Source organism: Hypoxylon fragiforme (genome assembly GCF_022984875.1).
Source record: "Hypoxylon fragiforme strain CBS 206.31 chromosome Unknown GGS25scaffold_5, whole genome shotgun sequence".
In the NCBI taxonomy this organism is placed as follows: Eukaryota; Fungi; Ascomycota; class Sordariomycetes; order Xylariales; family Hypoxylaceae; genus Hypoxylon; species Hypoxylon fragiforme.
The window spans coordinates 2,321,597-2,345,905 of NW_026054760.1; the positions used below are offsets into that span (position 1 = coordinate 2,321,597).

Here is a 24,309-nt window from a genome sequence, read left to right on the forward strand (position 1 = left end):
AGGACTTTTTCATTACCTGGGTACCTATGTTTTACTATAAGATGGGCAAAAGGAAAAAAAGGGGGGGATAAAAGGTGGCCATTGGGGATTGAGGATCGGGGTTTAGTTAGGCGTTTTCTGTATACCTACGGGAGGAAGAGGCTCAGGGGAAGACTCATGTATTCCCCCTTTCTGGCGTTCTTTCACTCTCGTCTCACTGTCGCGGCTCCTTTGGCTTCTAGTACCTGGGGGATGGTTCTATGGAGATGGCATTGCGCGGTCTTTTGTACTAGGCTCTCCTAAATTACCTATGTTAGATACCTAAGCAATGGTTAGCTAGAATAGTTTATCGGCCCAGAGGCCTTTTACTTACGTTGGTAGGTATGAAGAAACCCCTGGGCCTGCTCTTACTTTTGGCTCATGATGATGTGATGTGATATGGTAGATGTGTCGCCCCTATACTTACCTACCTACCTATCTCGCCCCCTTTTTTCATTACACCTCATATTAGATATAAAGTAGGTACCTACCTATAAAACCAGTTATATGACTTTGCGACGAGCATTATTTTTATTCCAGTTGTGTAACTTCCAGGTTTTATGCCAGATGCCTATGGGAATTTCTCTAGTAAACACCTACGCATACATGGGCATTTAAATCTCTCAAAAAACTAGCACTTAGGCACCTACTGTGTAGCCACGTCAAACAGATAGCCAATGACTAGCAGTTACGAGTGCTGTGTCTCCTATAGTTGGCCACGTCACTAGTCGAACTTGATTAGAAGAGCGGTCACACTTGGACTTTGATATGAATTAATCATGGTAAAAAGTCGAAGAATCCTCGATCATCGATCAAAAGATGTGTCTCTGGACCGAATCAGCCAAGATTCTACAGCTCCTGTTTGAAGGTCGGTGTCCACCTTTGGGCGACTAACTTGCATATACATACCTACGCATAGGTTATGTGGTCCATATTTATATACAGCAGTGCGTCTTACAGAACCTGCTAGCTAGGCATCTCCTCCCTAGGTACTTGGGTAGGTACATAGATAAATATTAAATAGTAGTCGCCTTTCTTTCTAGTATTTAATAAGGGTTGCTCCCGTCAAGAAGTTTTTCTGCTTTGCTCGTTGCTTAGGTACCTGGCTGCCCTACCTACATGTAGGCACCTCACTGCACTGACTACAATATCCTCAGCAACACATGCAGTTGTATTGTACGTGCACTGACCGATGTGTAAGAGCATTGAAGCACATGCTAGGCACCCAACGAGCTGCTTACACTGGTACTTCTTTGCCTGAATTTCAGCATTAATGATTTGTCTTAATCTTACACATATTCTTACCGAGGTCAATACTTTACTTCTCTTGACTTGTAATCTTGGAAACCAACTTTGCTACACATTGCTTTTAGCCGGTGCGATATCTACCTAACCTTAGGTATGTAAAGTTGATAAAGCTTCAGGAGGTATGTACAATACATATTTAACCTCAACTTCAAAGTTGAAGCTACAGTATGTAGTTATGAGTAGAAGGCTTATGGGTACCTAGGTTAGGAACATTGTAACATCCATTTGCCCTGAGTGGTGGGGTTTAGTGGGGGTTTAGTTCCGAAATCACAAGTTCACAACCCGTTGCGCAACGAGTTACAGTGTGCCACAGCGGTAATCGACCCACTATAATTTTGGAGTATCCCTGTCCAAACGGCTAACAGGGCTATCAGGTTGCCTAGGACCTAGGTACTAGGTACTGATAAGCACCTGTTTTTGAGGCTTGGTACCTAGTACTAGGTAGCTTGGAGCCTTGTCGCACGGCTGCGTGCTGCCACTTACTTTTAACAAGTCCAAGTGCTTCGTCACAATGGTCCTGGACGACAAGCTTGGTGAGATTAAAATATATGATCGCATAACGATTATTCTTACTGTGCTATTATTGTCATCTTTTTCTTTTAGAGAGAACTAATTATGGACCTTTTGTCAACTCAGACTCTCCTACAGGGAACTTGTCGCTAATGAGCACGGCGCAACCCGAGTCTAATAACAAATCACATCGACATCGTCAACATCGTCAACCATCTCATTCCCACTCGCGATCTCAATCTCGACCTCGACCCCAACCAAAATCACGACCACAGTTGCAAACCAAACGACAGAGGAGATCGTGTGACTCGTCCAATAGAGGAAGGTATACATATGACAGCGAAGAAGGTCAAGAAGACGAGGACGAAGACAAGAATTGGTACGCAGCCCGGGGTATCTTAGACGAAAAGTCTAAGGGTAGGGAGAAATATTACTTGGTAGACTGGGAAGGTACCGATAAGAACGGTCAACCGCATAAGCCATCTTGGGTATATTGCTGTCCCTTTCTTTTTTTTTTTTTTTTTTTTTTTGATTTACTTAATGTCCTCTTTTTACTTTTTATTCTATTTATTTCTTTTGGGCTAGTAACTTATATCATGTAGGAACCTCAACGGCACGTAACATCTGATTTGATACGCACCTGGAGGAACAGGAAGACTACCATCAAGTACACACACAACTTGCATGACGCGCAGGGCACGTCTGCTATAGCTGCTGTAACCAGTAATAGTCAACCTTTTCAAGATCAGAATACGCAAGATAGCGATTCTGACCGGCCACTAAAGTTGCGACAAAACCGTGGTAAAAAGAGGTCTTTGAAACACCAAAATACGCGTGAGTCTGTACGAGGCCAGGAAGCTTCGAATAAACGCCGACGAACTAAGGATTTGTCCGCTGCATTTAACCGTGGTGATCGTGGCTATAAGGCGGCTGTCAAGGACCATTCAAAGAAATCGGGTGGGCAACGACAAGGTGACAACTCAGATATCCCAGGCACTCCAAAGAGGTTTCGTAAAACTCGAATAGTAGTCGAGTTGCCTCGGAACTCATCTTTCAAACCTGAGGAATACTTCCATATGTCACTCAATTCACAGCAATCGGGTAGCCAACAGCACTCTCCACCTCCACCTCCACAAATTTCTCAATCTTTTGGCCATAACTATACCCATAATCTTAATTCCCGGAACGACGAGCAACGCGTCATACCTGATTCTCAAGAAGTCTCTAGTTTTTCAGTTTCAAGCCAAAACCTAGGAGAAGTCGCTATCACAACTCAGCAAGGCTCGAGGCATCAACAACCTGAATCCTCTACTCACCCCACCACAACAACAGAAATACCTTCGCGTCAACCTGATCGCCGATTTACTGGTAGTTTTTACAATCCTTCCATCTCTGGCTTCGTAGTTGAAACCGATCCTGGAAAGTCTCAGACCGCTGCTGCTGGAATATCGTTCGACTTCTTGACCCAAGAGTCCCTGGATCCCAACTTCATTCCACCAACCTCTCAGCTATCGGATGAACATATTTCCGCAACAAGTGTGAGCCAGGACCGCCAGCAATCGACGAATAATAATCAAGCATTCCCAGAGCAAAGTAATTCGCAGCCAGCACAGGTCGTGGTGCCTCTAAGCAGTCACCAAGGAGGGCTCGCATCGCAAAGCCAGCCAGATTTCACCGTTTATGACGACGACGACCTGTCTATACCTGATACTGTGTTGGCAAAATCACAGACCCAGCACTTTCCGCCAGACTCCAGTCAAGCTTTGAGTGAGTTGGATGACAACACGAGGAACACATCTTCTTCAACGGGCCACGTACCTGAACCTCAAGTTGCGCCCGGTCGTACAGGGGTGATACAGAACCACTCAGACAAATCAGTTTATAGTGTAACGGCAGAGGAGCCGGAGCCGCCCTTGGAGCAAAGTACCTTTGTTGCTTCCGACCATACTACTAATCACCCATCTCCGACAGGGCCACGAGCTGTGTCTGAAGACATGGACGGCGCCTCCCCCCACCCCACGCGAGTGTCGGCGCATGAGAGGCTTAGATTGATAAGAGAGCGAGGCTTTGCTTCGTTATCCGAACCTCCTGTGGACCCAGCAAAAATAAATCAAGCTGGCGCTAAAGCGGAAACCGCACCAGCATCTCACACCGATGTCCAAGAAGCACCACCAGCTGATGTTACTCGTCTTAGTCCTCTCACTTCCGTACCTCTGACAACTGCCGTGTTTGTAGAGAAGCCACACGAAACCACACAAAGCGAGCCATCTTCAAATGAACATCAAGCTTTGGTACTTGAGACTATGCAAGAGCCTGTTGGCCAAGACAAGCAAGCAGAGCTGAACTTAGACGACCATGCTCCCGTTGAAGTTGATTTTAGCGTTCAAAATGAACAGCCCGCCACCTTAGACCCATCTAATCTAACATTGTCTATCGAACATGATATGGACATCAGCCCCTCGATCCCCACAGATGAGGCCCTTCCACCTAACCTACAAATACCAGATGACTTGGCCATGCCCATTGACGAACATGAACCAGAGGACGCGCCTCCCTCTACCTACCCAAAAAGTCTTCTCCCACAAGTCCCAACCGGCAATAATGAGTATCTCATTACGCTCCCCTTTCAGAGCAGCAGCAGGCCTGTGTATAACGACATTCTTCGGGACAACGAAGAGTTGATACGTGAATTCAACAGCTCATTTCTTACTTTACCTCATGGAATACCGCACCCCACGACAGTATCCAAACTCGACGAGATGTTTTCCCGTCTATTCGATGTCTGCGATTTGCCACCTTTCATGGATACCATTTCGTCTATTACACCTGCCGAAGTAACGAGATATCTCATCAATACTAATGCGAAGTTTGCCTTCCTAGATGAGTTACTCGCCCGCCTTACTGAGGCGGAGTCGGACACGAAGATTCTCATTATAGCCCGTCCTGGACAAGTTATGGATCTCCTCGGTCATTTGATACAAACTAGGGGCTATCGGTATATTCGATCTGGCCTCGAAATTGTCGGCCCTTCCGCAGCTCAGCATCAACTCACTGTAGCCATTTCGGCGACGACTGATTCACCGTCATCTATCGCCGAAGACGCTGATGTAGTCATAGCATTTGATCACACGTACCGACAGGAATTACTCTCATCGTCGCTTCGAGACCGGTCTCCCATATTGCTGGTTTTGACCATCATATGCTCAATCCAGCATCTTAATATGCGTATCTCAGAGAGTTTAGAGCCATTGGAACGAAATAATGTCCTTGTTCTTGCACTAGTGAGAGCCATGCGATATGTAGAGGATGCCGAGAGGTCTACAGTTCCCGAGCTCGAAAACGCCGCCGAACTCTTCTCTAATCTCATTCACCTGCCACATACTGATGACTTTTATTGGGAGCCCCAAAGAGTACCAGAGGATGTATTCGAAGATATGTATGCTTCAAGTACCCAAGGACTAGCATCATTGCCTAGCCTACACGCGTTTGGAACTGAACATCTGCCTGGCAGCCGCAAGAGATCCCATGATGTAAGTCGATTTCCTATTTATAGGCGTTTAAAACTAACGTGGCAACAGGACGAGGACGATGAGGGCTCCTTTAAGCGTCTTAGAATATCGCAACCTACAGTGGTTACTAACATGAGCCACATCAGTGACTCGTTGAAGAGCCTTATTGGAGATGACATAACTGGCAACACTCCGAAAGCATCACTATCGGTATCAGTTGACAAGTTAGAGATGCTCTCAGCTAAGGTTAGCTTGGCCGTGCTTTTAGGATTATATAAAATTGGGACTGACTAACGTGATGTAGGTTGCGAGCCTTGAGACTAGACTCAAGGAGAGCCAGGCCAGAGAGAAGCAATTTCGCGAGCTTAGTGATCAATGCAAGAGAGAGCTCGACGATCATGTTTCAACGATCAACGTCATGCAGGCTAACTATATGACTGCTCTGAAAGACCGAGGAACATACGAGGAGAAATATCGCAACGTTAACGACGAGGCTATAAAACTCGCCGCGAGTCTCGAATCTATGACGAGCAAGCGGGATGAGTTGAAGAATAAGAATGCCGAGCTTCAAAATAAGATTGATGAAGCGGACAGGATAATTCTCGACTCGGGACACTTCGAACATGCCAAGCTACTACGAATACAAAAGCTTCTTGAGGAGTCGCAGTCTAACATTAAGCAACTGGAAAAGAAGGCCTTTAGTGCAGGCAATGAAATGGAATACACCAAGAGTGCTTACCAGGACGCATCCCAGAGAGCCGGAGAGCTCCAGGCTGAGAACCGTGCTCTTGAACGACAAGTCGAGGAGCTCACTCGCAAAGCTAACGACAACATCGTGAAGGTGAACCAGATACAAGCCGCAAATGAGGTTCAGGAATTGATGCGAATGCTCGGTGAGCAGAAGAGCATTGTTCACGAGCGCGACACTGAGCTCGGCCGGCTGAAGGATGAACTCAGGGCGCTGAAGGAAAACCGGAGAGGTACTAGACAGAGTAGTGTTCCACGAAGTCCTCGTCTCAGCGCTCTAGGTGTGAACAGCCCCCGAAACGGCGCTCGCCCCAAGGGCGGGTCTAGTAGTCGAGGCACTAGCCCTGCCCCGCCTCCAACCGGTATGTTCGAGGGCGGAGGTAGCAGTACTCCGATCCCAAGTAACCGGCAATCGCACCTACGAGAATCTCGGTTTTCGTGAAGCCCTGAAGCTTGACTGAACTCTGATAGGATGAGCTCGCTGGTCTCTGGCTAGGCTATCTTGGACTGTCAAGATTGGCATATCTCAATCATGTAGTTTTCCCACCACAGACGCGCCAGCAAGAAAGATGACTATGCCATCTTCCTACTTATTCACATATAGTACTACGAATGAGCAAGGTGATAAGATAGGTATTTTACCTAGGTTAGGTAGTTCGAGCCGATCGAGACCCCCCCTTCTGAAGAACTCTTTCCTATTTCCAGGGATGGTGGTAGAAGGGCGTCGTCGTCATCACGTTTATAGTCGAGAATGCATTGAGACGGGTAGCTTTCCGTCTCTTTCTCAATTGTTTCATATCTGTCTCGAGAGAGAGGTTTCTGTGATTATTTCCCGTGGCCCGCTTAAGTGCCTACCTAGATAGTCGATGTTGCCGATATTTGTTTCTTTACTTGCTCGTCGATGGATGGCATGGAAAGAACCAGAGGACAGACGAAGTGGAATGCGTGAATCAGGTCTTGTATTTTAATCAGAGAGAGGAAGGGGTTTTCCGTCCTATCGAGTTCACGGCTACTGCTTAATGTATGTATATCGATCGTCTTTCGACGCCTGCCCGTCCTTCCGAAGACTGTGTCTATGTAGGTTAGGGAGATAGATAACCCATATTGAAATGATACCTCGCCGCGCCCCTGTTCCCAGTTTCGAGCTTTCGAGTTTCGAAGGGAAGCAAAGGAAAGTTTGGCATTTGTGTTTTCTATACTACCTAGGTAGGCAGATGGCTTGGTTTGACACTTTTCGTTAGTTACCTAACCTAGTCCCTTGCATAACTTACCTAGATTAGAGTATCCTACTTGCTTGCTTGCTCCTCCCTTTGCCAATTTTTCCTTCAGCGTAGAATTACTTGTTGGTACATACATAATAGTATCGAAAACTTGTTACAAAATACCTTTCATGCCTAGCTACAGTACCTACAGTAAGGGGTAAAAAAGGGGTGTGCTTTCTTTCAAGTTTCAATGTCCTAATCACTCCTCTTACAGTACATCTAACCTAATCTATACTATTTACCAACCAACAGTCGTCATATCGTGTAACCAACCCATCCCACTTTTTCCGTCCTTTTTTTCCCCCCTGATGAATATCTGCCGAACACGGGGATGCAAGGCTTACTTGAGCAGGCGTTACACGAGGCGAGATTATTGGACGTAGAACCTTTGAACCTAACTTACCTACAAGTACCTATGTAATGCAGAGTAAAAGGCAGATAAGACTAATAACGCGCCCGCGTCCGCGCCCGTGTAATTCTTACCTATCCGCAGGCGGGAGGGAGGGAGGGGGTTATAAAAAAGGGGGGCAACAAACAGCGAGATATCATGCGTTCGAAGGACAGAGATATAGATACAAGAGCAAACAAAAAAGGACAGAAAATGGCTCTGGTTTTTAGGTATATATCGATATATGCAGAATGTCTCTTTTTTTATCTCTTTTTCTCAAACGATTTATTTTTTCCCACCGAGATTATTTCGGTTTGTGGTATGGGTTGTGGTGAGTTGTAGTAGTAGTAGTAATAGTAAAAGTTGTTGTTTTGGTAGACATATACACATGCGGGAGGAAACGTCTGAGGCACACCGAACCTCTATCTCCCTCTCCCTCTTTCCCTTGCTCTCATTCCGTTTCCCTTCACTTCCTCCCAGTGTATGCGGATACGTCTCTTTCATGTCGTATCTTAACAGGCGCCACCCTCGCGATTGATGGATAAAGAGCAGTAATCCATCTATTTGGAATCCGGGTACAGATCCTCCTTGAGTAGTACGCCGAGCTCCTCGCGCAGAGGCTTTAGCTCATCGAGATATTGCTGGTACTGGTCCTTGTTTTCGACCTTGGCTTTGATGCCCTCAAAGATGCGGACGGCAGTGGGGAAGTCATTGACTCTCCGGGCAGCCTTTAAGGCGGCCTCGATAACTGAAGGAGAGGGAACTAAATCGTAGGCGAAAGCGTTGTTTAAGTTGCGCTGTGTCGGTTAATGTTAGGTAAGTGCATTACTTTGTTCTTGGGATCTCGTAATAGAAGGACATTACTCGGGATGTGAGTGGGGAGAGTGGGTCATGTTAGGTGGGAAGCAGGCCACTTCGCTAGACACGCAGGTATGTTGGTAGGCAGAGAAAATGAAGGCTAAAAGGGCAGGAGCCGGGAAGGTAAAGAGCATTTTGTATGAAAAAAGTAGAGGTTAGCATACCTGAAGCTCGAAAACATCTTGCACCTTCTCGAATTCACCTTCATATCTATGCGGAGAAGCTTAAGTTAGCAATCCGAATTGACGTCGTTTTGTAGTCATCCACCAATAGAAAAAAAAAATGCGATTGAGCGATATTCAAAGCCTTCTTCCATCCCATCTCGAACCCAATTGGCATACTCGAATATATAAAAACTTCAATTGAGAACCAAGTGAAGCGCATTCCTCCTTTTTCTCTTCTCCTAACAGTTTCCCCAAAGCGTTGCGGCCATATCGCATATATATCGTTGCAGTGCAAATTTTGATCCTTACCTGGCAGTGAACTCTTCGAATGTTTCCTCGTGGTGCGCGGCAGAATTTCGGCACACGGTGGTGCTGAAGTTGAGACTCGAGCCGGCGACCAAGCCCGGAATGAATGACATGTTGGATCGGGTGGGAGCGACGGGTCGGTTTGCACGGAAGAAGGTCTTGGAGGGCCCGCGCGAGGCGACTCGGAGGAGCGACATGGATGACATTTTTTTTTATTGATTAGGAAGAGGGGAGAATTGGAAAGAAAAAGAAATGGGTCGACGAGAAAGAGGGAAAAATAATATAAATTGGTAAGTAAGCAAAGTAACTTTTTCCTGTCGAGTTGAAAAAGTGAGATATGGAAAGTACCTAATTTAGGTTAATAGGTAGAAAAAAAAATCAAAAGAGTTGATGCGAAATAATGGGTGCGTTTGTGGTGGTTGTGGTGTTTGGGCGGTGCTTCCCGCTGACTCGGGCTCTGCTCAGTCAATCTTAACTGTAAAGAAATTCTCATATCGAATGATGCCCATAGCAAGGAGAAATGGAAGGCCGGCTCACAAAAAGATGATATCTGATTGGTCCGATGTCAATTCAATGGTGGACCTTGGGGTCCTGTTGCAACTTGCAAGCCTACAGCGCCTGTTACGGGCAAGCTCAGGAATCGTAGTGAGCTCACTTTCCTTCAATGTTGCTAAACGGGTTACATATGTAGCTCTTAGCGTCTCTTGAACCTGGTCCATGCGTTCGTTATCTACTAAGTACATATATTTATATTCTGGGTGCGGCGGTACCGCCCTAAAAATCATATATGTACATATCAACATTGAACATTGAAGTCGATAGACTCGATACCTAAACTGTCTAGCGACGTCATTCGCTATCCTATATCGAGAGTGACATGCTGTTTAGCCTATTACATGTTCAAATGCCTAGGGAATATAGAATTCTTGAAGACATGTTGAATCTCATCAATTAGTTGATTTTTTTTTGATTTTTTTTGGAAAATGGATCAAAAATTACAGCCTTAGCAAAGTGATGTTATCAATCACATGCAGGTATACGCAAAATCGGTGTTGGAAGTAGATACACAGCAGTCGACAGTGAGGAGATGTCAAAATGTTCATCAGCAACTTGGAACTTTTCAGAACATCAAGCCCCAAGATTATTCGCTTAGTGTCTCAACCCCTCTCCTATCCAGGTTTGGATGTTTAGTGGTACTGTATGCTATTTACCTAGGGCAGTAGGTTGGTTGGTAGTGTTTCGAAAGCTTAAAATGCCAGTATGGTACTTGATGTTTGATTATCGTATCAGAATATCAAGATTCCCATAGGTTAGGCATGTTTGTGATCTGCCTACTACAGAGATCACTGTACTTGGTGTATTAGCAAAAAGGCTTTGTTGATTGGTATATGCGACGAGAATCAAATGCTTATACCAGTGACAGTACCTAGTAGAGTCCAGGTAACGGGAACACTTCAAAGGTTGCCCCGCATACCCCAGAAAAGAGGAGAGAGTTGAAGTGCCTAACTGCTAACTAAGCTAGTCGGAAACAGCATACGCTAGTACATACTATGTAACTGATATATGCAAGTATTTATCTATATATCCAGTATATATGTTAAGTATCTACATTGTACATACTGTAACTTGAAGGTAGAGTTAAACATTGAAGCCTTTGTGAAATATTTCTTTCTAGATTTCATAGATTTCAATGGCTAGAAGATTTAATGCACTTAACACGTGTCTTCTCAAATAAAATGAATTAGCAGAGGCGCATTACATTACGATTTACTCAGCATTCACTATTGAACCATAGCACACAAATTTGCCTCAAGTGAGGCTCATGTTCTACCATCACATGCATTAGCGATTAGATGTCAAACAAAAGGAAACTTGACGCGATAGTGTCGGCGTAGGTGGAAATACATAGGTCCATATTTCGAAATTTGCCTTTGCCGAGGTTGAGACAATTGGTCAGGGGCCTATGTACCTATGTACATATTAATTGAATTGTGCCGCGTAAAGTTACTAGGTACTGCGTACATACATATCATCGATGTACATATGTAGTATTATGTATTGCACCGTTATGCACGCTTTATTGTCAATGATAAATGATAAGTCAATATCCGAGATTCCGAGATCTCAAAATACAACCTACGATACATATGTACACAATCACTCGGTAACTTCAAAATTCGCAATATAATACACATAACGGAGGATAGAAGACGGCCAAGTCTAAACCGGCGGGCTCGATTTCTGCGGAATAATCTTAAATTTCATTGCTTTTGTTGACACCTGCAGGTACCGGAGCGCGTCCATTGTTATCATATGTATTGTGTGGAGTTAGCTCAGAAGTAAGTGTCTCCTCCGGAGGCATAACGGCACCTGGGCATTGAAATGCTTTTTGGCATGCACGAATTCAATAATAACACCTGGTTTTCTATTTCCTATTAATTCATTTATTCAGGGATCCATACATGTCTTCGTAGCAGTGACTATGTTTGTATAAAATTATAAAATTATAAATACAGACATATGAAAGTCGGGATCCCGAGAGTCCCGTCGACTCCGATCGTTATCCATTGGACAGGGGGTCCTTAATCCTTGCGGGTCAGACACAATCAACCAATCACCCAATAGAAAATAGTGCACGTCTCGTCCCCTTTTGTTGGCGTGGAGTTTAATGAACCTAAACCATAAGCCTGGTCCTCCTCAACTTTTTTTTTTTTTTTTTACCAATCGTCGCGGTATTTGTAAATCATCACCTTTTCCCAAACTTCTCTTTTTTTTCTCTTCGTCTTTTTCTTCTACCCTTCCATTGTGGCCTCTTCCCTTTTTTGTACAACTGTCCTTGGCGAATCAGTCGCAAGGCCACTAATAATTGTTTCGTGTCACTCCTTCAAGCAAACAATTTTACCTCACTGAGCGGCTCGTCGCATAATAGACTCGCTGTCCTCACCTTTTCCACCCGTTCCGAGCGCAATCTCTCTGCGCATACTCTTATACGGGCCTCAATTGGAATCGAGGATTGACTATCTCGCGTTATGGCTTCTCCGGCTCCTGCTGCTCTTTGGGATTCTTTCCCCGTCCCAACTCTCGACCGACCCTTCGGTGTACCATTATGGCCCTATTTCAGCAAGGCCTTCGAGGTGGTAGTGGGCTATCCTGCTGACGACTTCACATTCGTCGCCGGCAAAACCCCCATGTCAACCCTGAGAGAGACATTGATATTCATTGTCGTATACTACAGTATTATATTCGGCGGTAGAGAATACATGCGCAATCGGGAACCCTTCAAGCTAAGGGCGCTCTTCTTGATTCACAACTTTTACCTTACCGCCATCAGCGCCATTCTTCTAGTGCTATTTATTGAACAACTACTACCAACTGTCGTCCGCCATGGCATCTTTTTCACCATCTGCGACACTGCAGGAGGCTGGACTCAACCATTGGTTGTACTCTACTACGTATGTTACCGCAGTCCCTAACAGCTTGTCGTCGTAATGAGCCGAATCTAACCCACAGTAGTTGAACTACCTTACTAAGTATCTGGAACTTTTGGACACCGTCTTCTTATTCTTGAAGAAGAAGCCTCTGAGTACGCACGAATTCCGTCCAAACCCACCCGAGAAGTAAACAATCTAACAATCAATAATAGCCTTCCTCCATTGCTATCATCACGGTGCAACAGCATTCCTCTGTTACACTCAGCTCATCGGTTCTACCGCGGTGTCGTGGGTTGTTATTACTCTGAACTTGACTGTTCATGTAGTTATGTACTGGTATTACTTCCAGAGTGCCCGTGGAATCCGAATCTGGTGGAAGGAGTGGATCACCCGTCTCCAGATCATCCAGTTTATCATTGACCTTGGTACGTTGAATAATTTAATACACACAGTCAATCAAAATAAAAATAGACTTGAGAGAAGCTAATTTGCGTTTAGGATTCGTCTACTTCGCCGCGTACACCTATTTCACTTCTACCTACTTCCCATGGATGCCGAGTGCGGGCAAATGTGCTGGAGAAGAGTTCGCTGCGTTTGCCGGTATTGGTACCCTTACCTCGTACCTCGTCCTTTTCATCTCATTCTATCTCGCCACATACAAGAAGGAGCACAAGGCGCCCAGCACGCGCAAGACTCTTCGCCGTATGTCGCAGGCACCCCTTCCAGATCATCACGTGGTCTCTGGTACCACGCAGAGCCCGCTGGCTTATACCAGTGGAGTAAAGACCAATGGTGTTGCCACGCGATCCCGCAAGGCGTAAAGGCCTGGGTTGGCGTTGGTTGACTACCTGGTCTAAATTCACCCGCCTTTAGGTTACAAGACTTGGGTCGCCATTTCGCATGGGGACATGGGATTCCAATGCTGTGAAAATGGTGGAATTGGGTGGTAGGAACAGCCCCTTTAGGCGGCCATTCGACCATTGTATTAGTGGCCTTGTCATAGATGACGATATAATTTCTAGAGGTTACGACGGGGCAACGGGTAGAAGGTGTTAGGGATATGCTACAAGCGTAGACATTGAACGACTTGGGGAAAGATCACATATAGGAGTTTCGGAGGGCTGGGTGATGAATAAAGCATCTGAGGATTCAGGACTGCATGGGAGGATATTAACATGTATCCTCAAATATCGTATCCCTTCTTGTCGCATAATCCGGGCCGGCGCTCCGAGTTAAAAACAATGGTGGAGCATGTATATTGGCAGTAATAATACAACGATACTAGACGAACTCAAACGATAAGTTTTGCGCCCTCTGGGGCATGTGTCCATTAGTGTTGGCAGATGATCACGTGGACCTAATAGTCATATGGCACAGGGTATCTTATCATTAGATACCTAAGGTTAGGTAGGTAGGTTATGGAGAAACCCTCGGAAAGCTTCAGAGCAACTTTGTCTGGCCTTGATCCCAGTGGCGTGTTTCAGAGAAGATATAAACAGTGATTCGGCTCTGAATGGCTCCTTGGCGTAATATTACCTAAAATTTAACGGTGCCTATCTTTAGAATAGAAAGGGAACACAAAGTCATCCTACACCTATAGGACTATGGTGACACCGACGCCTCTCAGCTCAGCAAAAGGGGCCGGAGGGTGCTGTTCGCACCATGTCTGTCATCTTTCGTTCATAAGAGGATGGCAATAGGCTCCATTTCATCTCTCGTACTATTCATCCAAGTGAGTAGGTAAATCCCAAGGTTAGGTTCTCAAGCTATTGCTATGCCACCGTACAGCACGCTAGAGGTTCAGCAAGCGGAGGTTTATGACGATAGCGGAACAACCAAGGAAGCTGTCGTTCACCCACAGACACTCTATCCTCAACTTGCATCTCTGGAAAGTTATGAGCCAGGTGCGAACTTTCCAGAGGTTGCCAGTCACGAAGGAAGGTATGATCCTTACGATGATCCGTCACCTTCCCAAGGAAAACAGGCGAGTAAGAGATGTGGTCTACCAACACGCATGTTCAACATTGTTCTTGTGGTCGGAGTATTGGTGATAATTGGTGCCATTGCTGGGGGGGTTGCTGGTGGTCTCTTGAGTCGGCATGGGGAGACGGCCCATGAAGGATCAGAATACCCTTCATACAATCCCAGTTATGACCCAAATTCAAGGAACGGCTCGGCAACGCAGACTAATATCAACATTCTCAGCATATCCAAGCTATCTTCATCCAATAGAACGGACTCTATGGGCAATATCCACCGAACGGTCTTCTTCCAAGACACACACAACGCTCTGATGGCGCGGCGATGGGACTCTCAAAATAGAACTTGGTTCACAAGCAACATTACAGAAATCACGTCGGGTTCTATAGCCCGAATAGTGCCTTCTCCAGGCACACCTCTAGCGAGCGCCTCGTGCTCTTATGGCACCGTTACAGAAGTACACCTATGGTTCTTAGTTCAGGATAGCTACGTCGCCTCGTTCTGGGTAGAAAATCCTGACTCGTCCCCAGATGGTTGGGAATACGATAGTTTTGGTGGCGCCTCCTTTCAGACATCAACAGGTTCCCAGTTGGCAGCCATGTGGCAACGCTGTTGGCCCGGGCCCTGCGCGGGATATTGGATCTTCGCTTACCAGACACCCCAAGGCGACATCAATGTTGCCAATGCAAGCAATTGGCATAATCCGACCACAGTAGTTACATCGAGAGAAGTAGCTGATAACTCTAGTATAGGCATAGTGCCACAACTAGAGAAAGAACAACAGAAATATATTGGTCGAGTCGTCCTCGCCACAGAAAGCCTCAATTCAGGAACGATAGGTACCATGCAGAAGATGGAATACGAAAGCATGTGGTCACCCGGTAGGTCATCTCATCGTCTAGGATAAGCATTTTCCTGTCAGGCTTCTGTCCATAGCCACTAACAAGGCATAGCCGGAACATTAATTCGCGAATTACCGCCGCCCTCGCCCGACCTTCAGTTCGCCTTTACCATTATGAACAACTTCACGGAAACCATGTTCCTGAGCCTTCTACCCAATGGCACGGTCGCGGCTCTGTGGTGGGGAGGCCATTATACCACGATACCCAGCCTCAACTTCCGCGGAGGGCCGGCTGTCAATTTCACGGCTATTAGTATAAGCGAGGACACGATGTTCTACGGTATATCCAATGACGAAATTCTGCAATACGCACCGGATGATACGGATTTGTTTAGCTTCACGTATGTCGGTAGAGTCTATCCATGAGCGTCACCCCCCGTAACAATGAGCTAGCTACTCACCTCTCATACCATTCTCACGCCTGTAAACAACGCTTAATATCATCTAGCCACACTTCGCTACCTACCTATCACTCGGCTAAGGCACGATATATACCTATTCATCACGCAGTCGATGTCGGAAAGCAACTATGGGAAAGGATGGGTTCTCACCAGGCACCAAAATTTACCCAGTAGTCGATAAGTGCGGTGCCTGGCTAGGCTCGAGCCGGAGCTTGAGTGGCAGAAAGGTGGATGCTAAACAAGAGGCTAGGGGTATTTATGTTGACCTGAGTAAAAAGCCACTTGGACCTGATATGTCGTAATAACGGTAGATAGGCAGGTCTAATATACACACCGCACCGGCCACAACAACAGGTCAGCTACGGGAATGGGCCAGAATTTAGCGGCCCGTAGCTTCGGGCGGTATTTATGTGATACAACATGGATAGATGATGGGACTAAATAAATATTTACCTGGTATCTGGCCCTGGCGTAATAGGAGCCATATATCTCTACCTCACGTGCTTGCCCGGTGGATTTGACGTCAATACGTCAATCACTTACTACTAAGTTGACAGCTAAAGCTACTGAAATTGCGGTCAAAACTAGCAGTAGTAAGCCCAAGCTGGAATGAACTTATACCGTGTGCACATAATAATAGAGTATGCTTAGGCTGTTGGACGGCACCTTATATCCGGGGCGACGAAGAACGTTGAACTGAAGTATTCCAAGGTTATATACCCAGGTGGGAAGATGACGACAAGTATCGTATTGATCCGTGCCTATACATATGTGCCAATTTCGTAGGTATGATTCGTTTAAAGTTAAGTCATTTTTGGAGAGGCAAATTGTGATGTGATGGCGGCTGTGCTGCTGGATGTGATGTTGACTTTCCTTTCTTGCTCAGGTGCTTTTTGAAAAAATAATAAATAAATAAATAGATAGGGGCTCGAGGAAGTTTACGTAGTAACTCCAGTCTATACAGGGAGCTAGCGGTAATTAGACACTTCAGGATCTCGAGAGTTCTTCCAAGCCATGTCTTAGAAAGGGGAGATCAATTGAGACCACTAGATCTGGCAGACAGCGCTGACAGCAATCGAATCTAACTCGTGTTTACATACTAGGTAGATAGCTTGTGTGCTGTACATACTTACATAGGTACATACCCAAGTGAGGTAGATAGGTAATTAACATCGAACAAGGGATACTTGCATATGTGTGTATGTGTGTAGATAGATCCTGCAAAGCGAGTCACCGTTGATCACTACGGGAAATGGAAAGCACCTCGATGCGGGCTAAGGCGGTGCCGGCGCCCGCAGCCGAATCATCAACAAATAAAAGCCCCAGGCGCGGGGCCCAAGGCGTTCGTATAATATATACATATGGACGCCTCTGTCTCGAATTACCTTCCACTCAATGTTCTTTAATTTGAAGTTGTTGATGTTATGAGGGGTGAGCATGTACCGACTGACACCCGGGAATCGGGCGGTACCTAACTATCTAGATCCGTATGGCTGTCTAAAGTACACGCGAAGTAACGCTAGATCTCGGTAGCTGGTATAATAGTCAGGGAGAGCCTCTTCTTGGCAAGTGGACTCACATCTGAGCCTAAGATAACTAGATCCGTTCGATCCGCTCCCCCCCCTATGCCAAGGAAGCGGTATTTCTTACTTTCGGTGCTGGGTTAAAGCTTAGCTTGGCTGCCTACTACGTGGAGATACATACCTATCCTACATAGGACATGGGATGGCGTGGGATGGGATGTCCTTTCCAGTAACCATCCTCTCGGGATGCACAAATAACCCTGGAATCTCGGAACTTACTCGTTGGATAAATTACGGTGCGACCACACTTGTCTTAATATACATGTGTACCATGTAGACATGTAGGTACTTTTCTTCATGTAGGTATAATGTTTTGCTTGGGACCCTTGATTCTCTATACGTGCTGGTATGCAACATCTGCTTACATCCATCACCTATCTACATACCTACTAGGCAGATGCATATGTAGCTGCTGAGGTACAGTAAACATCCATATCTATCGCGGTTAGGCACATTTCTACGTGGCCGGCCGCAATACCGCTCTAGAAGTCTGTCGTCATTGATATCCATCCTTACTAGTTCCCGTCGTTGTTGTGTTGTCGATGATGGGGCGGACCTAAGGGGGCAACACTATTTCAAATCAAGGATCTGGACGACAGCTAGGAGGTAATAGTATGAGCCTAGCTGCTTTCTTATTTTCAGCTTCCCTTCCCGGGTCGTCCCAATACCGCCCGGAAGCCCAACGACAGAGGCTTTCCGTCATCTTAGCGCAGCCAAAGCGGCGGCCGAACCTGTCGATCCCAAACGTATGAGCTGCTAGTTTGAGCACACTATTATTGCCATTGGCGGACCTTCCTCTTTCTTGCATTGTCTCGATTCAAGTTTTATTTTCTTGAACAGTGGCTGCGGCAGTCTAGTCCATATCTCAGTGGGCTTCTCCGTCATGATATCATCAAGCGAGGTTTGGGATGGATGAGACACATAATATGTATGTACATTGGAGCATTATGTAGGTAGGTACTTTTGTAGTGTACCTCGAAGACGCGCCATTGGAACGTTATTGATATGACTTTGCCTACATAATATAAACAGGCCCTAGGTCTCCCCCGAGCAGTGCCATGTAACCGGTGTCGAGAATCTTTGCTTTGTCCCTCATTGAATTTCCAAGCCTCTCAAATCACTCGCCAACATGTCGATTCGATCTCTCTTCCAGGCCTGTCTGCTGAGCCCCCTGGCTTCTGTTGCCCTTGCAAAACCTCTCGTTGGCAGATCTGGCACGTTTGCTGAGTCCCAAAGGCTTGCCGACCCCAGTTACGGCCCAATCCCCGGACAAGACCCGGTCTTCAGCACGTACTATGGTGTCGAGGCCCCCTTTCCCGGAAACTTGAAAGACCCCATCCTACCGACGAAGCAAGGCCCGCCAGGGGTTGACGATCAAGTCTGGCAGAACCTACTATCGGCCGAATGGATCATCTTCAGCTTCTACCAACAGGCCGTTGAGGCCTTCAACGAGACGTCCTTCATCAAGGCCGGCATGCCCAACAGCACATACAAGCGCATCCAAGAGATCCGGAACAACGAAGCCGGCCACCTGCGCATCTTCCAGACCCTGATCTCCCCCACATCCATCAAGCCCGGCGGATGCAAATACCAATTCCCCTTCTACGACCCCATCTCCTTCCTCGCCCTCGTGACCGTCCTCGAAGTATCCAGCATGGCCTTCCTGACGGGCCTCGTGCAGCAGACCCAACTTGCCACCTCCCAGGGGGCCATGATCGCCATCGCCGAAACCGAGGCCCGCCACGAAGTCTGGAGCTTAATCGAGATCTGGAAGACGAACCCGTTCGGCGGGCCCTCCGACACCACCTTCCCCTACGCGAACCAGATCCTCGACACCACCACCGCCTTCATCGTCCCCGGCAGCTGCCCCAAGCTAAACCCGCAGTACCCGTCCCCGCGCCAGGGCCTGCCCGCCCTCAGCGCGACCCACGACACGAAGTCGCTGACGCCGGGCTCCACGATCGGGCTCAACTTCACCGACCCGACCAACCAGCCGCAGTTCGCGTCCGGCCAGGACTACTACGCCGTCTTCTTCCACGGCATCGCGAACATCAGCGTGCCGATCAACACGACGGGGTTTCCCGAGGAGATCATTCGCGTCACGATCCCGAAGGAGTTCGAGACGAAGGGAGTCATTGCGGCGGTCATCGCGGATACGCCGGGCGCGCCGACGAAGGAGACCGTTGTTGCGGGACCGGGCATCATCCTGGAGCAGCCGGCGGAGCTTGCTACGCAGCTTATCTGAAGGGGTTTAGTCTGATGTTGGGAGCTACGTGGATATGGTGCAGAAAAAATGGAATATATAGATGGAGGTTTGGATACAGTTCGTGACTATACTTACAGGCGGGCATCGCTTAGATACCTCCTGGCCTTACACTGCTATAACTTTTGTTAATGTCAATGTCTAATTACGTTCCACTTCATTCATGAGAACTGTGCTACTATTCATTTCTATCTTAATATTGAATGCTTTGTTGTGACTGCAGGTGATTCTAAGAACACTTAACAGCATACCTAGGTAGGTAGGTTAAGTACCTAGGTATTATATAGGGGTGTGTTCTTCCCGACCTTACAGAGGAAATCTTAAAAGTCATGAACGATTTCGTATTGTAGCAGCCTGGCGCCTTTTGCATCAGTGCCTATAAATCTTCTTGCTAGATCCCTCGTCGTTATCTCTACCATTGTAAGGGGCCAGCCTATAGACAAGCAACTTTTTATATAGGCCAATACCTCCTGCCTCCCATCTCCATAGTATCAAGACTCTTTAACACCGTAATTGCGCATCTTCCTTTATTCGGAAATAACAAGGGATCACTTGCACGGTCACGCACTTTATCTACCAAGTGTTCATACACACACATGCCTAGTAGATCTTACCTCGGGAGCTCCGCTGTCCATACACCAACCTATCTAGGTAAGTAGTTATGGGCTCACTTGATGAACTTCCTGTTACAATAAGGGATTGCCTCGAAGCCTATAATCAGTAAAGGGCTGTTCGCGGGATCACTGACCAAATATACTGGATCTGAATTTGGTCACGAAAGACGATAACACGAGAAAGGCACTTAGTAACACATTTACGATTCACCCAGGTGCATAAGGAGAGGGGGGCTAGAGGGAAGTGAGCATACCCCTATACATACGAATCACTAGATCATGGGCACTAATTTGGGTAGTAGCAGTCCATTATCCATTATCCTATCTTGATATTATCTGCCCAAGCCTGCACTCCCTAGCGTATGGCACGACCAGAGTACCTCTCCGAGGAGACAACGCCAGAATATCGCCTACCATGCGTAATATATCCTCCACCCCTGCTTCCCATATTTCCCTCCTCATCCTGCCTTTGCATTATCACCCCAGCCGACTTCTACGCCAGCAGAAAACCACCCAGCACATCTATTAGCGATTCGGCTCCGAGCCTCATTATCGCCCAGTGGACTCCAAGAGGTTGATTGGAGTAGGATGAGTTGAAGCGAAAAAAAGGTAAGATGATCAAAGAGAGAGAAAGTGAGCGGGTAGGAGTGAAGGAAAGAGAGAGAGGAAGAGAAGGAGGGATGAGGAGTTGATTGGCCATCTGAGGACTCGAACCCCAGGACCTAGAGATGCATCCATAAGAATACTGTATAAAGATACTGTATAAAGAATACTTATATAAAGATACCTCGCTAGGCCATACCCATACGGCCTTTCTTTACCATCTGTGTGGATGAGCCACACGGAGAGGCAGTAGGAGGAGAGTGATATAGAGAGAGAAAGAGAGAAAGAGAGAAAGAGAGAAAGAGAGAAAGAGAGAAAGAGAGAAAGAGAGAGAAACGGAGGGTGATTAGCCATCTGAGGAATCGAACCCCAGGGCCTAGAGATATTCATAAGAATACTGTATAAAGATACTGTATAAAGAATACTTATAAAGATACCTCGCTAGGCCACACCAGTACGGCCTTTATTTGGGCACTTATGCGGGCGAGCCACACAGGTGCTAGGAGTTGTGACATCGTGAGAGGGTGAGAGGCGGTAGGAGGAGAATGGTAGAATGAGAGAGAGAGACGGAGGGTGATTAGCCGTCTGAGGAATCGAACCCCAGGGCCTAGAGATACATTCATAAGAATACTGTATAAAGATACTGCATAAAGAATACTTATAAAGATACCTCGCTAGGCCATACCAATACGGCCTTTATATTCCTGTGTGGACGAACCACACAGGTGGTAGTAGTTGTGAGATCGTGAAAGGGTGAAAGGCGGCCGGAGGAGAGTAGTAGAGAGAGAGCAAGAGAGAGAGAGAGAGAGAGAGAGAGACGGGGGGGTGGCTGACCATCTGAGGAATCGAACCCCAGGGCCTAAAGATACATTTATAAGAATACTGTAAAAGAATACTTGTAAAAAATACCCCGCTAGGCCACACCAGTACGGCCTTTCTATTCCTGCGTGGACGAGCCACACAGGTAGAGAGAAAAAGAGGGAGGGAGGATTGACCATCTAGGGAATCGAACCCTAGGGCCTAAAGATATATCTATAAGAATACTGTATAAGAATAATTATAAAGATACCACGCTAGGCCACACCAGTACGGCCTTGCTATTCCTGTGTGGACGAGCCACACAGGTGGCAGAGAGAGAGAGGCGGGGGGATGACCATCTGGGGAATCGAACCCCAGGGCCTAAAGATACATTTATAAGGATACTGTAAAAGAATACTTGTAAAAATACCTCGCTAGGCCACACCAGTACGGCCTGACTATTCCTGTATGGACGAGCCACACAGGTGGTAGAAAGAGAGAGAGAGAAAGAGAGACGGGGGGTGAGTAGCCATCTGAGGAATCGAACCCCAGGGCCTAAAGATACCTTCATAAGAATACTGTAAAAGAATACTTGTAAAAATACCTCGCTAGGCCACACCAATACGGCCTTGCTATTCCCGTGTGGACGAGAGAGAGAAAGAGAAGCGAGGGGGATGACCATCTAGGGAATCGAACCCTAGGGCCTAAAGATACTATCATAAGAATGCTGTATAAGAATACTTATAAGAATACCTCGCTAGGCCACACCAGTACGGCCTTTCTTTAACACCTGTGTAGACGAGCCACACAGGAGGTAGAGAGAGACGGGAGGGAGGGGGGATTGACCATCTAGGGATTCGAACCCTAGGGCCTAAAGATACTATCATAAGAATACTGTATAAGAATACTTATAAGAATACCTCGCTAGGCCATACCCATACGGCCTTTCGCAGGTGTTAGGAGTTGTGAGATCGTGAGAGGGTGAAGGGCGGAGTGTAGAGGAGGAGAGTGGTAGGAAGAAAGAGGTAGGAAGAGAGTGGTAGGAAGAGAGTGGTAGGAAGAAAGAGGTAGGAAGAGAGTGGTAGGAAGAAAGAGGTAGGAAGAGAGTGGTAGGAAGAGTAGGAAGAAAGAGGTAGGAAGAAAGAGGTAGGAAGAAAGAGGTAGGAAGAAAGGGGTAGGAAAGAGGTAGGAGAGAGGTAGGAGGAATGTGTGAAGATGTGTGTGTGAAGATGTGTGTATGGAGATGTGTGTATGGAGTTGTGTGTGTGGAGTTGTGTGTGTGGATGTGTGAAGATGAAGTCCGAGAGAAAGGAGGGAGCCGCGTTATTTATAGTCGTCCCGTGAGGACACGTATCCTCAGCGAGCGTAGAGGACACATAGCCTGAGCGAGTGTAGAGGACACATAACATGAGCGAGTAGATGGTTCAAGTTGATAAACTCTACTTAACGTTCAACTCTCGTGGCAGATGGTGAGGTAGTGACACAACTCTATAGTATAGTTTCTAGAAATAGTTAGGTAAGTTCAGATGTTCGACAACAACGTGAGACGACTCATAAGGAGCGAAGTATGAGATAGATATACTTCGATAAACCATAAAGAACAGATCGTTAGGATGCCCTTCCTGTGCCCTTCTTGTCATTATAATCTTTGAGATCTTAGCTTAGTTCTGTGAGTTAACGGCTCAACGTTAAACTTCTTTCTCGGCAAAAGTCAACAGTGGATAAGCTAAAGTTATGTCAAACACAAGAGAGATGTAGTTAACCCTCTTTCTAATAGTATAATATTTGAGATGTTAACTTAGCTCTAGGAGTTAACGACTCAACGTTATACTTCTTACCCAGCGAGAGTTACAGTAACAGTAAATACTTAAGTTAAAGTTATGTCAAACACAAGAGAGATGTAACCTCTTTCTACCATTATAATCTTGTATAGGTAGTCATAGTTATTAACTTAGTTCTAGGAGTTAACGACTTAACGTTATACTTCTTACTTAGCGAGAGTCAACAGTCAACAACCTCAAGCGATGTTAAACGCCAGACAGACATAACTATAATATCTAGGTAGTTAGAGATGACGTTGGAGGTTAATTACCTAACTATCCCGTTCTTTCAGCCTCAAGCTTCGGTACTTGGGTAATCTTAGTTGCGCCGCAAGTTAGATAACCACCCCCAGACCGCCATCAAGATCAGGATAAGATGGGTATGTAGCGTACCTATCTAGTTACCAGGTGGGTAATCTAACATAAATGACCAAACCCACCTTACCCGAGACTTTCCACCTCAAAGCTAGTTACATCGCGAGAGCATCACCAATCTAACAAAGCTCAAGGGGTCCATATTATTTATGACCTACGTTACATACATACCAAGATATACATCCCATCTCCACGATCTCATTTTCTCAAGATTAGATAACTAAACCAAAGTTCCCAAACCAAATGCTGGCCAAAGTTTCAACGTTTCGAGGGCTTGAGCACGTTAGTTAACTCTGGGGAAAGAAAGAAAGAAAAAAAAGGGTCAAAGAGTGTTTCCGCAAAAGTTTCACCCCCAGAAAGTTTCCTTTCCAGGTAGTTAGTTAGTTATGTAAGTAGTACCTACTAACTAGGTACCAACATGTGTATGTAGGGTATTTAATTGATTGACCCAGGTTTCGCACGGACTGGAC

At 46.3% G+C, this 24,309-nt stretch overlaps 5 protein-coding genes across 5 annotated transcripts; 4 read left to right on the forward strand and 1 right to left on the reverse strand.

Annotated features, from left to right (window-relative positions):
* Positions 1–2,685: 2,685 nt before the first annotated feature.
* On the forward strand, positions 2,686–5,650 carry GGS25DRAFT_287208 (uncharacterized protein). The gene is made up of 4 exons (XM_049257525.1): positions 2,686–3,603; positions 3,808–5,366; positions 5,492–5,591; position 5,650. The coding sequence occupies exons 1-3, from the start codon at positions 2,913–2,915 to the stop codon at positions 5,492–5,494; spliced, it is 2,253 nt and encodes a 750-aa protein (XP_049116829.1). The 5' UTR covers positions 2,686–2,912; the 3' UTR covers positions 5,495–5,591; position 5,650.
* A 2,232-nt stretch (positions 5,651–7,882) lies between these two features.
* Positions 7,883–9,703, reverse strand: GGS25DRAFT_491229 (putative cytochrome c oxidase polypeptide VI mitochondrial precursor). The gene is made up of 3 exons (XM_049261073.1): positions 9,074–9,703; positions 8,765–8,810; positions 7,883–8,539 (listed from the first exon to the last, which is right to left on the reverse strand). Exons 1-3 carry the CDS (start codon positions 9,274–9,276, stop codon positions 8,303–8,305), a joined length of 486 nt encoding a protein of 161 aa, XP_049116830.1. The 5' UTR covers positions 9,277–9,703; the 3' UTR covers positions 7,883–8,302.
* A 1,808-nt stretch (positions 9,704–11,511) lies between these two features.
* On the forward strand, positions 11,512–13,898 carry GGS25DRAFT_491233 (GNS1/SUR4 membrane protein). The gene is made up of 4 exons (XM_049261074.1): positions 11,512–12,522; positions 12,584–12,653; positions 12,714–12,926; positions 13,000–13,898. Exons 1-4 carry the CDS (start codon positions 12,100–12,102, stop codon positions 13,320–13,322), a joined length of 1,029 nt encoding a protein of 342 aa, XP_049116831.1. The 5' UTR covers positions 11,512–12,099; the 3' UTR covers positions 13,323–13,898.
* An 18-nt stretch (positions 13,899–13,916) lies between these two features.
* Positions 13,917–16,359, forward strand: GGS25DRAFT_491234 (uncharacterized protein). Its single transcript, XM_049261075.1, has 2 exons — positions 13,917–15,362; positions 15,435–16,359. Exons 1-2 carry the CDS (start codon positions 14,276–14,278, stop codon positions 15,746–15,748), a joined length of 1,401 nt encoding a protein of 466 aa, XP_049116832.1. The 5' UTR covers positions 13,917–14,275; the 3' UTR covers positions 15,749–16,359.
* A 1,976-nt stretch (positions 16,360–18,335) lies between these two features.
* Positions 18,336–19,805, forward strand: GGS25DRAFT_287406 (ferritin-like domain-containing protein). Its single transcript, XM_049257526.1, has one exon. The coding sequence runs from the start codon at positions 18,496–18,498 to the stop codon at positions 19,609–19,611; it is 1,116 nt and encodes a 371-aa protein (XP_049116833.1). The 5' UTR covers positions 18,336–18,495; the 3' UTR covers positions 19,612–19,805.
* The last annotated feature ends 4,504 nt before the right edge of the window (positions 19,806–24,309 follow it).